Source organism: Macrosteles quadrilineatus, unplaced genomic scaffold (assembly GCF_028750875.1).
Source record: "Macrosteles quadrilineatus isolate MER2022 unplaced genomic scaffold, UCM_ALF_1.0 Scaffold_9__3_contigs__length_116548681, whole genome shotgun sequence".
Classification (NCBI taxonomy): domain Eukaryota; kingdom Metazoa; phylum Arthropoda; class Insecta; order Hemiptera; family Cicadellidae; genus Macrosteles; species Macrosteles quadrilineatus.
This window is the reverse complement of record NW_026542602.1, coordinates 38,441,690-38,456,284: the sequence shown is the minus strand read 5'-3', so window position 1 is coordinate 38,456,284 and position 14,595 is coordinate 38,441,690. Positions and strand designations below refer to the sequence as shown.

The 14,595-nt window shown below is 35.4% G+C and overlaps 1 protein-coding gene across 2 annotated transcripts in view; it reads left to right on the top strand.

Annotated features, from left to right (window-relative positions):
- Positions 1-14,595, top strand: part of LOC129002387 (xylosyltransferase oxt-like) — a 40,411-nt gene that overhangs the window by 8,245 nt on the left and 17,571 nt on the right. For both annotated transcript variants that reach the window (XM_054430138.1, XM_054430137.1), the window contains exons 6-12: positions 655-848; positions 3,397-3,596; positions 8,911-9,095; positions 9,962-10,254; positions 10,682-10,787; positions 12,628-12,830; positions 13,703-13,828. In XM_054430138.1, the coding sequence (XP_054286113.1) occupies positions 655-848; positions 3,397-3,596; positions 8,911-9,095; positions 9,962-10,254; positions 10,682-10,787; positions 12,628-12,830; positions 13,703-13,828 (1,307 nt within the window). The remainder of the gene's footprint in view (positions 1-654; positions 849-3,396; positions 3,597-8,910; positions 9,096-9,961; positions 10,255-10,681; positions 10,788-12,627; positions 12,831-13,702; positions 13,829-14,595) is intronic.

Genomic DNA, 14,595 nt, shown 5'->3' with positions numbered 1-14,595 from the left:
GACCTGAAATTTGTAAGGGTACTAGCATAGTAGAGGTCATGGAATCTCTACATCGAACAAATGAAAGGTGTCTTCCAGTGAAGAGATCACTGTGGAGGTGTACCACCCTGTTTACATAGAGGTATAGGGCGAGTTATCCCTCAGAAACAAAATACAGAGAACATTGAACCACAGCTTAATGACTGTCTTGAGAACCTTACAGTATGGGGCAACTACAATGCTACTTACAAAGAGGGGGTGAGAGCTTAGACTCTTCAAAGAACCAGACATTCCAACCCAATATTAAAGTTATCTACAGTCTAAAGTTGAATTGGATGTAGTTGAATTTAGCTATCTAAAGATTGTGCTGATCAAACTGATTCTGTTGAACACATGTCTTTTAAGTCAACTGATAGGACTAGCATCTATTACATAACATCAACTATATCGGTAACGCAAACTAATTGAGAAAATAGAATTTTAGACAGTAGCGCACCCACGAGTGGTTCATTCAATTTCTTTTTTAAAATTAATTACAGCTGGTTTTATATAGATGATGGGATGTATACTGCAGTGTTCAAAAATAAATGGCAAGACGCATCGAGGAAATATTAATAGTTTGACTTATTGGCTGCATTCTTCTTTCTCAATACTGAACTCGACTCTTGTTTGCAGAGTTTAGTGCCCAGCCACCCAGTGAACTGCGGCGTGACGGGGAGGGAGAGAGGGCGGAGGGCAGTGAGGGCGTGTCTCGACCCGTCAGAGTTGCCTTCCTACTCACTCTCAACGGCCGAGCTGTGCGACAGGTCTATAGACTTATCAAGGCTCTCTTCCATCGCGACCACTACTTCTACATTCATGTTGATGCGGTAAGTAAGCTTCAGTGATGTATTGAGTGGTCCATTGACTTATCACCTGTTAGAGTATTTAAATCCCAATAAGCCCTCTGTTGCATAGTTTCCTTCTTGTGGATAGTTTCGTATAACTACCCTCTTGCGCCTTTTATATCTAGTCTAGTTAGGATTAACTTAGGCCTAAATGTCATTAAGTATTGTAATAATAACAAAAAATTGATATAGGCCTAGACCAGATGATAGGATTGACAGTAGCCTAAATGTCTAGTTACTGATAAAAAACTAGATACTGTTGTAATTTACAGTATTCTCAATTAACAATTCAATACCAGGGGAGCATTGCTTGTTGTGTTTGAGAGGTTAAAAACATAGGCCTACATGTCTACGATTTCCTTCCATTATTATAAAATTCAGTATAAATCTATATAAATAAAATTAGAGTTTTGTCTGTACTTTGCTCAGAATTATATACTTTTAGGTTATTTTTACGTTTTATACATTAAAGAAGCAGAAACGAGTCTTATCTCTATTTCTGTCTGTCTGTCTGTCTGTCTGTCTGTCTTTCCCTTTGTCTGTAACACTCAAGATGGCATTTTACGCAATCTTCTCCGTGAAAACCAGAGTACCTATCAAGATACAAGTCATTTTAATGTATTCACTGGATTGGCGAGAGTGTCTTTAGTGATTTAAATATAGCCTCACTACTTTGTAAATAAAATTACGGACGTTCAAAAATGCAGTATTGTGCGATTTTTGTCAAATTTTCGTTCAATTTTTATCACATAATCGTCTATGAAATACCGAACAGCTGTTCGGATCAAGATTATTTTTTCTAGCTGTCAATGATATGTTTACAAATGTTGTTTACAAATACCGCAACCATTTCGAATCACGTTTTGAAAGCAAATCCCAACCAAGTGAGATTAAAAACGTTTTTCTTACATAACGGATTTAATTAATCGCAAGTGCAATAATATAGTCTAATAGTGTAACCGTAAATGAAATTAAATAACTAGACATCGTCCAAATCGGAACCAGAAATTCTTTGAGTATAAAATGTTTCTTGAGTTTTGACAACCAGAAAGAAGACCTTGAATCAGTGTTGTATAGGGCTGGACACTGAAATGATCGTCGCCAATAGCTTACAAAAAAGGTTTCCACTCATTGACGGCGCTTCAATGGCGGTTGTGTAAAGTGTAAAGTAAAAAATCACAACTGCAGTGGGTGATTGTAACAGAGGTTTAACAGAGGAAGTGCTAAACTCGCTTTTCCAATGTGTCACTTTCTGTTTCTACTCACCGTGTGATGCAATCGCTGGACCATACAGCCAATAGGCCCATAGCTCATATCTTGGGTACGTAAGCCTACTTATTTATTCATAACAACCTTTTTGACGACGATCCTTGATACCGGTACTTTTCCATAGAATACATGGCCTACCTACTTAAGAAATATATACAAATGACCAAAACCCCAACATTGTGTGATTTTCGTCACATTTCCTTCTAATGTTAATAGATATACTAATCATTGTTTAGAGAATGCGTAATCTATTAAATAACAAAAAGTTGTTTGGGTAAGGTTGTTTTTTTTTTTTCAAACTGACACCGATAAGTTTACGCTATAACTTTTTACGAGAAAATCCAAAAGTAAGAGATCAATAACCTCGGGACTAGATATTAATGTATTTAATTGGTCGGATGTACTATAGTTCTTAGGTAGGTTCTTACGTAAGTACTGGTTCTTTTCCTTAGAACCGTTGGTAGCTGCTAGAATCATTTTTACGTAGGTACCAACACATCACTGTAGTTTACAAATTAGTTATCGTTGGTGTTGCACCTTATTTATTAGAGCCGTCCGTATTCAATTTAAGTGATGTCTTAACTCTGTATAAGTTTAGCTTTTTTCTGTCTGGATTCCAAATCTTAGCTTACCCGGTATGCTAAGAAAATGATAACCTATTTGAGTAAAACATTTGTTGGGCAAACCATCATGAATTGTTTACGCCTTTATATTGTTTATGTATCAATAGTTTGTGGCCTTTTTTGGATTGTTGTGTGTATGTCTGTTGGTAACGCATTAATGTCCTTATTTCTCAGTGTTTCACGGAATGAACAAGAGCACCTTTGATACTGAAAATTTCAACCGGAATAAAGTGTTAAATGGTGAGGTTGAGGTAGTACTTTAAATACGTTTAAGTTAACCGATGTGGAAAGTAACTTTCAATTATAGGCCTACTTTAGGGCAACGCTTCATGGATCTATAAAACATTTTTTAGTTCAATCATTGGACATATGGACCATAACGATCCGGGTGACATTTAATTGCGAAGCATTTATTTTGGCTTGAACTGTCAGATACTGTATTTGCGAAGGTTTATATATAATAGTTTTGCCAGCATATCTGCAAATATGCAAACTAACTGCTGTTCTTAATATTAATATAAGAAGGTTTCAACTGACTACCATAAGATCCCCTTGCGTAGAACGGGCACACAGCTAGTATGTAATAAAAATCAAACGGATTTTATAATCAGCTGATGTAGATTGTATTGTCCTGACAGAGACAAGACTACATGTTCCGTGAACTGTTGGCGCTAGAGATGCAGCTCAGCAATGTAAGACTGTCTCGCAGACGACACTCTACTATCTGGGGAGGAGCTAGTCTACTCACGATGTTGCTAGAGAGCATGCGTGAGCTGGTAGATGCTGATTGGGAGTGGGACTTTGTCATCAACCTCAGCGAATCAGACTTCCCTGTCAAGTAAGTTTGCTCCACGAATGTTTGTTTACAAGTTGGTTAATATTTCTTAATAGAGAATTGGAAAATGTTGTTTAAAAAACTATTTTTTCAATGTTAAACTCAACTCAGAAATAGACTTAAGCCTTTTAAGTACCGCTGTAAAAGCATGTTTAGTTTGTAGGTTCTGAATGAGGATCTACAATCGCTTGCTTAAAGAAACCAAATCCATTTAAAATTTGCCCAATCCACAACAAATATGATTACTTCAAGCTATTTAATATTACTGAAATTAATAATATTTCAATATTTCAACTTAATATTTGCCAAGAAAATTGTGAACTTTTTTAAGATATCATAAATCAAATTCTATTCTGTTTTTTACATATATCCAATATATATATATACAGTTCATAATGCATCAAGAATTGAGATTATAAACATTTCCTACCCTACATGTCTGTTATAAGAAAACTAGTGGAAATTTAAATCCGCCTCTATCAGCTGTTGGATGCTTGCAATGTACGAACATTTTTCTTGAAGAATTTCTTCAGCTTCTTTTAACTTGTAGTTTTGGAGTAAATTATACACTGTGAACAAAAAACACAGGTATTACCTTTAAAACAGTCATAGTTTTAACATTTATAAAAAGTAGGCATAGTCAAATCAAAAATCACACCCAACATTTTTTACAAAATATTTACCCTAAGTTTAACCAATAGCATCAACATAGATATCAAAATCAGTCTCTAGTTAAATTTAGTAAACTTTTTTACATTGACTCCAGTAGCATTTTTCAGGAGAGGCAAAGTACAGTGTATTCAAATAACGCTCTTTGAGAGAGCAGTCCAAACTCAAATGGGTGGTTTAAACTCTTATTTAATAGTATTCAGTAAAATGTTATATTACCTTTAAGAAAAGTGTCAAAGCCGAGGATGTTTTCTAGTTGTGCTCTTCTGCTCTCAATTTCATTGTAGTCTAGTATTTTACATTCAGTACTGGACTCGGAGTCTAGATCTGGAAAGTAAATTTAACAACTTATATATTGTTTAATACCATTAATGGAATCACAGTTTTTCAACTTTCTTTATATTCCTAGGTTATATTTCAAATGAAAACCAACTAGCCGGTAAAAGATTTTTTCAAAGGAATAGACTTCAGCTAGCGTACCTGAGAAGAGTTTAGAGGCTAATAGAATAAAAAATAAAATAAAACAACACGAAATACAACACCGATATTTCATCCTGATGTAGGACTTCCTCAGAGTGGATTGAAAAGAAAATCTTAAAAACAATTTTCTCTTCAACCTACTTTTTGTAGAAGTCCTAAATAAGGATGAAATATCAGTATTATGATTTGTGTTATTGTATTGTGTTTCTATCAGCCTCTGGACTCGAGGCAAGCTAGATGAACTATATTCCTGTTGAAAAATTCCTTAGCCTCTATTTTTATTATGCGGTTCAATGAACTTCTAGTAAGCCACAGCAAAGTAAGAAACAGAAAATACATTTAATGGTACACTTAAGTGGTGTCTAGCCCCAGTCACTCGTGCCTAGAGAAAATTCTGTTCCTCGTCCCCTCACCCTCTCCTTTCCACCCGCACCATCACGTTGTACAGTGCTCACGCTGTAGGAAGACCATGTGTACTACAACTGCTGAACAACTGTGCTATCGTCGCCCGGGCTCTTCCTTGCTCATTAGAAGTGCATTTCTGCCCCATGAGCTAAAAGTGCACAGTTAACCTTAAGCTTGTATCCTCTGAACCTAAATTACTCCTCTGTGAGTGAGCCTACTACATTGGGCAACCGATTTTGCAACAATCACTTGCAAGTTTTCACCATATTTTTGATTGTGCCTACAGTACTTAGTTGGCAAAAACATCATAAATAATACTGTATGAGTGAAGTAATTTATTAAATATGTTTTTACACAAAAAAACTGTACCTGCATTTGCATCCTTTTTTACTTTGAAAAATAAAGAATTAAAATTATACAAGGTTTATACTTTACCTGATGTTAAAATAATGTTTGATCTTGATCTTCCAAGATTCATTTCCTTAAGTTCATCAAGCTCAAAACTTTCTTCATTCAATACTTCAAGCTGTGGTTTACTGTTCTTTCCTACACAATATTTTTGGCTGTTACATGTTTGTGGCAATATGATCAAATCAGGCAAATTAATTGTTTGTGTAGTAAATTCTCCTATAATGTTCTCACATTTCTCATCGCTTGAATCATCAATTTCTGGTTCAGTTCCTGTTTTAAAATCAAGACTTTGTGAATTTCGGTTGACATCTACTTCTTTTGTACTATCGTAATCTTCAGCATCTAGGTTTTCTACGCTTATAATGGTGTAGGTTTTGTTAAGTGTAGATTCTTGTAGTTTAGTTATCGTTTTCCAAGAAGGCTCAAAAACAGTGACTATGTCTCCAGCCGATGTGACTTCCATTTTGGACGCAGTCATCTCCAGTTTGATATCATTTAGATTAATTTTCTGTTCAGTATCTTTCCACTTCATCCTCTTCTTCTCTTTTTGCGGATTAGTAGCATTGCAACCTTTTGTTTTCAACATTTCTATGACTTGTTCACTGTCTTTAGTTGAAAAAATTTCCATCTTTTTGGGCTTCATTTGAACTGTTTTTTGTTTTGAAGATCTGTGGTAAAATCTTGACTTATAATTCTCTAGTCTTATTTTATTTATAAGATTCTTTTCTGATTCATTGGTGATTTCATGTGTTTGTTCTTTGGAAATTATTTTCCTGTTCTGAAGAATTTCAGTGAACAAAAGTTGAGGTCCCAAAGAAGATTTAAATGTTTCTTCAATGTCATTGCTTGACATTTTCTGTGGATTGAAGAATAAGTCTCGATTATTTTCATGTTTCTGCATACTTGCTTGATTTGTTGTGGTATCTTTTGTTTCTTCTTCATAATGTTTGTTCAAAGGTTGAAGCTTAGCACTTTGATTTCCACCCCTCAATCTTCCTGAGTTCAAATTATGGGATTTAGTTTTCTGCCTCAGCACAAGATGGGTTGCAATTATGTTTGACATGAACTTGTCTAATCGTCTAGAAATAAACGGTCTGCCAAGAATATTGTTTATTGAAGGCCTCTCTTTAGGATTTACCTTAAACAGATGAATCATGAGGTTCCTAAATTCAAAGCTGTACCTCAGTGGCAATGGAGGATACGTTCCTTTCACAATCTTAAACACTAAACTCTTCACATTTCCTGCACTAAAAGGTTTCCGCAGTGTAGCCAACTCGTACAGTACACATCCCAAAGACCAAATGTCACTTTTACTATCGTAAGGTTTGTTTTCACATATTTCTGGTGATAAGTAGTACGGTGTACCGACACAAGTTTTTGCAAGTTCCATCGTATTTTCTAGGATTTTTGCAATTCCAAAATCACCAAGTTTAACGATATTGTTTCTCGTCAAGAAAATGTTCTGGCATTTGATGTCTCTGTGGAGTATCTTCTGGTCGTGAACGTGTTTCAGAGCCAGACATATCTGCACAAACCAATCTAGGATTTCTTCTTCCGTGAAGTAGCATGATTTTAGAGAGTTCCTTCTTATCCTACTTGCCAAGTCACCTCCTTCACAATAATCAGTCATGATGTACAAATTCCCATTCTGAATAAAGGACTCTTTGTATGATATAATGTTTGGGTGCTGCAGCTTCATCAACACTCTCACTTCACGAAGCGCCTCTTCCCTTCCCTTTGGTGTCATTTTAGAAATGTTTATTTCTTTTGCGACACAGTTCGCTCCAGTTTTCTTGCTTACCACTAAGTATACCAGCCCAAAAGAACCTTCTCCGATCCTTCTGTCTCTGTTGTAATTATCCATTTTTTATTTTTTATTGACTAATGATACAATATGTAGTTATCCAGTCCATCGCTAAATCTTGATGCCATCATATCACCTGTTCACGTAGTCAGCTGTTACTGACTGTAGTAATCTTATACCTTTTTCGTCTAGTTGTCCATCACTGACTAAAGACTAGTTGATACACATTATTGATTGCCAACCGTTACTGACCAGTGGCAGTTTGTTGTGAGTTGTTCCCTGGTTACTATCTGTTTAGGTTCAAAGTAATTGGCCTGAATTTTTTATGATTCGTGAGGTTTGTTGACCAGATTAATCAGGCTTATTGCAATATAATGATGCATTTTGTTTATTTCATTTTATGCTCTCCAAACATGGATTTTCTTAATCGCAAGAACATTACAAAAATTAACAAAAGTTACAGAAATTAACATTTTACTCACAAATTATTATTAATTAGCTGATATTTTCACAGGTTACAAATAATAATACGTACATTTTAACTCTTATTCTTTTAGATAATTTATTTTATATAACACTTATTTCAGCCACATAGATGGGTAGTGTAATATTGACCATATTGTTTGATACGTAATAATTTTCTATATGATTATGGGGAGATAAGTAAAATTTGAATTTACAGACGTCTGATGATTTTGACCTAGGCAAAAATCTTATGGTTTCTAAAAGATACATGAAGTGGAAGAAATGAGAAACCAATTGTAATATCTGTAAGTGTTTATATAGTCATGCTGCTTGAGGTTGGATAAAAATATGTTGGAATTGGGGATTCAACTGGTGACGGAAAATTGGTGTTTGTTCATAAATAATCACCTATGTTTTATTTTAATGCTTCACTCTTTCTGCGATTGGATGCGTTAGGCCTACTGTGTGATAAAGTTGTTGGTTGCTTTACCTAACATTACGATGGTTCCCTACCATGTTCTACAAAAGTTTATAAAAATCTATGACATGCCCTTTTTTACTACATGTTTTAAAATATGAAATCAAGAACTAATTATAAAGTGTTCCATGTTTTGATTGTAGCCTTCTATAAATAATTATACACCTACAAAATTTATCTGGGTGCTCGTAATGTGCTTTGCATAAGAACTATATTGAAGTTTTACAATGTGATTTAATTTCTCTGAATTTTATATAAATCTTTACACGTGAATAAAGTAATTTTTATTTTTCTTGTGTTATTAATATCTTGATTGTTAAATCTTTACAAAATGCATCTATTCCCAAAAGACAAAATAAAAATAATACAAATCTTTGTACTCACCTAAAATGTAAAATTTGTCAAAAATAATAACTTTTTTTGGGTGGCTTGTTTCTGCTTCGACTCAAATTCAAACATTGAATATAATTAATTCTTTACTTAACAAGATTTTTGTCAGCTTTACCTTGTGCTTTGTTTTACTTACCATTCAGTCTAGTCTTGTTTTTCTTCTTATCTTCATATTTTTGCCACCACAATTGGCCAAAGCCGTTTTTGTTCTCCAGAAAAAATGCCCAACTGGTGGAATTCCTGACGTCCAACAGAGATTTGAACTTTGTGAAGTCTCACGGACGGGAAGTGCAGCGCTTCATCCAGAAGCAGGGGCTGGACAAGACGTTCGCGGAGTGTGAGGCACACATGTGGAGGGCCGGAGAGAGACGACTGCCGTGGGGAGTGGTGGTGGATGGAGGTGAGTCTGAAATATACGTCTTTTGTGTTTCATGTGTTTTTACATCATTAGTATTTTTTTAATTTTTTGTACAGGAACAGTTGAAACCCTGGTCTTGGTACTGTGAAAATGTAACATTTACCTTTTGTTTGACAGAATCATTGATTTGTAGCCCAATGGCAATAAAATAGGTCTAGAATTTACCCTGTTGGAATCAAACAAGCAACTTTCAGATTTGAAAATCACTTCACGTACTCAGAAATCTTTTTTTGTAGTTAATTTTGGTGGTGTTATTGTAAGGGGGTTGTGGGAATTTTTCATGATTAGTGAAAAACAATGTTTTTGTACAACAATTTAGGATATAAAACCCATGATTCTATCGTCAGTTGAGAAATTACCTAAAACGTAATAAGATTAGTACTTAAATCCAACCAAAGCTGAAATCAAATAAAATCAATTTATTTCAGAAATATAAATATATATACTAAGAAATATTCTGAAATTAGGTCCCTGCAAAGAAAAGCTTGGTTTATGAAAGCTGAAAATTCAATAAAGAAAAACCAAAAAGAGAACTGTTCAGTACTCAAAACAGGGAATTAAAGATCTTGAAATAAATAAACAACTTGCCTCCGCCGCCATCTTGTCTAGACAAATTCCTTGTATTCGCTAATCCTCTAGTTGAACAAATTCTTTCAACATTTTTTGTTTGCTTATTATTTGACTTCAATACAGGTAGTTATTTGTATCTGTTATTACAAAGAAAATTACTATCAGTGATTGGTAAGAACTGGGCCTTGGTTTACTAGAAAAAGTCACAAAAAGTTGATTTTGAATTGTTGCATGATTTAAAAAAATTTATTTCAAATCTTGACCTGATGACTCAACAGGCAGTGACTGGGTGGCGTTGAGTCGTCCGTTTGTCACCTACCTGACCAGAGAGCCGAGGGACGACCTGATCTCCGGTCTGTTGACGGTGTTCAAGTACACACTGCTACCGGCGGAGTCGTTCTTCCACACGACACTGCGCAACTCAGAGTTCTGCGCCAGTTATGTGGACAACAACCTGCATGTGACCAACTGGAAGCGACGGCTCGGCTGCAAGTGTCAGTACAAGCATGTGGTGGACTGGTGCGGCTGTAGCCCCAACAACTTCAAGACTGAGGACTGGCTAAGGTTACAGGTACGATGGAGTGAATCATTTTAGTATTAGGAAAACATGTGTTAAATTGTTACTAGCCACTATGGAAATTTCAGTAGCTTTTTGATGGTTTGTCATTGGACCAAGCTTGATCATTTGAGAAAAATTATCCTTGCTAAAGAAATAGCTGCTCTTAGTCAGTAATAAAGCTAAACAAGACTTTTCACGCCGCTTCACTACTTTTTGTTACTAAAGTAGACTTATTATCTGTTTAGATCATCTGTAGCCAATTTCGCTATTGATAAATTATTATAGTTGAATGACCCACAGAGTAGTACAGTATAAAAGATTTTTCTTGCTTACCATCTTTTTTAATGTGACTTGAAAGATGCATACAATAAATTGTCTCGTCAGTTTGGCCTTGGTTAGAACTTGAAATCAATTTCCAACACTTTTCTTTTGATTGCAGGGCACTGATCCAAGGCCGTTGTTCTTTGCAAGAAAGTTTGAGCCTATAGTCAACCAGGAAATCATATTCCAACTGGAAGAATGGCTGTATGGACCTTATCCAAGTAGTAAGTGGTTGAGATCATCCAACTAGCTTAAATACAACTGTAGTTGTACAAATTTATTGTAATATTACTGTTGCTCTCAATTTTGACAATCAAGTACTGCTTAGCTTTTTTGTTAAATTAGTGGCTGCCATTACTAATTTAAGGCCATATTTAGGTTGGTAGCATTCAGCCGTTTTTTATGAAAGAAGAAATTTAATCTCAAAATATTTTGACTAAAAACTTATTTTTATTAAATAACTTCTTGATCAGCATTGTATGTGTTATTAAATTTACGGAAAGTAAATAAAAGAAACGTCTTATAACACTTAAAACATACATTCGCCTATTGGGTCTGATGATGATTGGAGTGTCCAATCGAAATCAATTACCACTTGCCATCTTTTTTGTATATTTACCGTCTTGTGAATAACAGTATAAGCGTAAATATATGTTTTAAGTATTAAAAGACGTTTCTTTTTTTTACTTTCCGTTATTTTTATTGGAGTTTTTATGAACAGTTTTCTACAAAGTGTTACCTGATGGATTCATTCTTTTAAATCTGATTGTACCTTTAGAGTTATTTAAGTTGGTAGGATAGTTGGCAATAATAATAAAAAATCAAATGATTTATAGGCCTGTAAGATATGAATTTTGGTTCTAGTATCTAAGTCGCAATGTTGCACTACTAAGAGCTAAACCTTTTTTTTTATTTAAACAACCTCTTCCTTGCTGACCCATCACATACAAGGGGGTAAAAACTGGAATTCAAAATATATCTATATATATTTTTACAAATTATCAACACTTCAACCTTACCCTTCAAAGTACTCTCCATTGGATGCTAAGCGCTTGTCCGGCTTATCTTTACGGTTTTTCCACTCAAACACTTCCATGTTTTGAGATGGCTGCCTGTTTCTCGCTGGATTTTTTCTTGACATCTTCAATGGTGTAAAATTGTTGTCCTTTCATGCCTCTTTTTATCCATGGAAGTAGAAAAAGATCGCTCGGAACCAGATCAGGTAAATAAGGAATAAGGAATATGGAGTAGCACAACCATCTTGTTTTTAGTACAAAACAAGCGAACATCATGGAAGAACCAGTCACTTGTCTGCTTCGTGTTGGGTCTTTTTTGTCAAACACTGTTGCATCTTTGTAAAACTTCAATGAAATTTCTAATAGACAACTAGAAGGTAAAATAGGACAAATAGGGGGAACAAACTCTAATTGAACAATGCCTTTGGCAAAAAAAAAAATATATATAGCGTTGTGCTGATGTTTGATTTTACCTGACAGCATTTCTTTTGTACAGGGTGACAAAGGCTTCTTCCATTTACTTGACTTTTGCTTTTTCTTTGGGTCATAACCACAGTCATTTTTGTTAGCTATTTTCATCATTAAAACATTTTAAGTGCATTTTTGTCCCTCAAAAGAAAACTTTACAGGTGTTCACTTTCTTACGTGTCATCGTAAAAACAAAACCTTAGAAAATGGTGCCAACAGACAAACACAACCAACTAGCTGGACTGCAGCAGCAGCACTGGACTGGAAGTGAGTTGCACTACACACGCCTAGCGGCTGAAACGTATACTATGACAGCTCCTCGGCAATGCTATTCCTGTTATTTTTGGGTAGCTTACCTACTCCCTTCTAGTTACTAGGCATATACAAGGTATCATGGTAGTAGTGAGTTTGCATAATAATAAAATTAACATTACTGACAAATATTAGTGCTAGGAATGGGACATAAATTTAACTTATTTATTTGACAACAATTTTTTCACAATGTTGTCCAGCAAGGTTGCTACAGTGGTTCTATTGCAGTGTGCACAACAGTGCTAACAGCAAACATTTGTGTGCACAGATGTGACCAGTCTGCACAGTTACTGGGAGAGTGTGTACCACTACCAGGATGTGTCTCCGCAGTATGATGACACTCTAGGCACTATGGCTGCCTCACTGACACGTCACGCCACCAGACATCTGAGCGACTCTGCTGTACATTGTAGCGTCTCCGCAGTCAAGGTGTACGAGATCACCTCCTACCTACACAATGACTACTACAAGGTACGGTCATAGGACAACTTATCATCTCATGAACCCATTTTTCTTAGATTGCTCAAGGAATGGATGACAGTAGGAATGTTTTCATGGTTCTTGGGTTTTGTTTAGGACAAGTTGAGAGACCTTTTTTTCTGGGACAGTATTGGGGTGGAAACTTACTTGGTTTTGTTTATGACAGGAGTTAAGGGAGGTTTCCTTGGTTTATCCTGGGACAGGGTTGAAGTGTGAAATATCAACAGTTGGCCAGAGGGGTCAGTTCGGACAGGAAATAATTTTTGGGTCAAGCCCGGTGTTGAGAAGAGCCAAGTCGAGCTTTTACTTTGGCTATTGCAGAAAGCAGCTTCAAAGATGGTCAATAAAAAATTTAGGATTTCCCCAAAATCGCGGATGATGTTTATGGTTTTAAAGTCATTTTGGGAGATGATGATGTTGCCATGACTGCAATAGACTTTCACCAAATCACTGTGACCAATGAAAATGTTCTCTAATTTGCTGTGTTTGTAAAAAAACATTTACAATTTTACCCTGTCTATGGAAGATGTAGATTTTGCTGTATTCGCAGAACACATTTATGATTTTCTCGCGACAGCAGAAGATGATTGTTCTCACTGTATCCACCACAGAAGATGCTTTTGATTTTGTCTTCACCTCAGAAGACAGTCACAATTTCACCCCAACTTCGAACTAAAAAATTTCTCATCTGACCTGAGCCGACTTTAAGCAAAAAGAGTCTGGCCAGCAGACCCCTAGTTTCCTAAGTTTGTTCTGGTACAGGATTGGAGTGGGAAAGCTTGGTTATATTGATCTAGGACAGGAGTTATAAAAACATCCTTGCAGCATTTAATTTACTATAACAATGATTTGTCATTTTACAGGGCACTTTAATTAAGTACTCAGCCAAGGTTAAAGGACAGGATAACCTAATGACGTTAGAAACATGGTTTCGCCCTCAGAGCAATTTCACTGTCTTGCACAACAGTGGGTTTGCGCAGAGAATCAAGGTAATTGTCTTGAAAATGTTCTTGGACTTTTTATTTAGTGACAATTTTTTAATGTGTGTAATTATAATGTACTTGATAATATATTCAAATAAATTCTGTTCAATTCATTCATCGCGGTAATGGAAGCTGAGCAATGGCTACGTGAATTGTAGATGCAATTGGTGCACCTAATATAAATACAATAATATTGATGTTTTACTATACGATACAATTAGAATATGGCAGCGTTTTGCTACAGACACAATTTAATAGATTTTTTTTTCCTTAGTTCAAATTTATAGATTTTTCTGTTTTTCCTCTCATATCAATATCAATTAAATACTTAAAAAAGCTTACGAAGCTCTTTTAAAACAAACCATAACAAATATTAGTGTTCCTCATAGTGCCAGACATAAATATTTTTTGTGTAAGTGTTTTTTTTTCATGTTAGATTTGGGTCTAAATTAATTTACCATTTATTAAAGATGGTTTTGGATAAATTAATAATTGATCATAGGCTACAATTTTGAATTTGCTTACTCTATTGTTTTGCTTCAAGTGAGGTTATTTCTTTTAGGAATCAGCTACCTTTCTAACTCTAAACTCGCAAACATGCTATCCCATGTTTGGGATCTGCGAGCCTTCGTACCGGCGAGCCCGAGCCCCAACACAAACATGCTTCCCCGTCTGTAGGGACGACCAACATGTTCGCGAGCGTACATGTAAATATGTTTGGAAAATACGTCCAAGAACGTCTTCGAAACAGTCTTCAGTCATCCTCATATAAT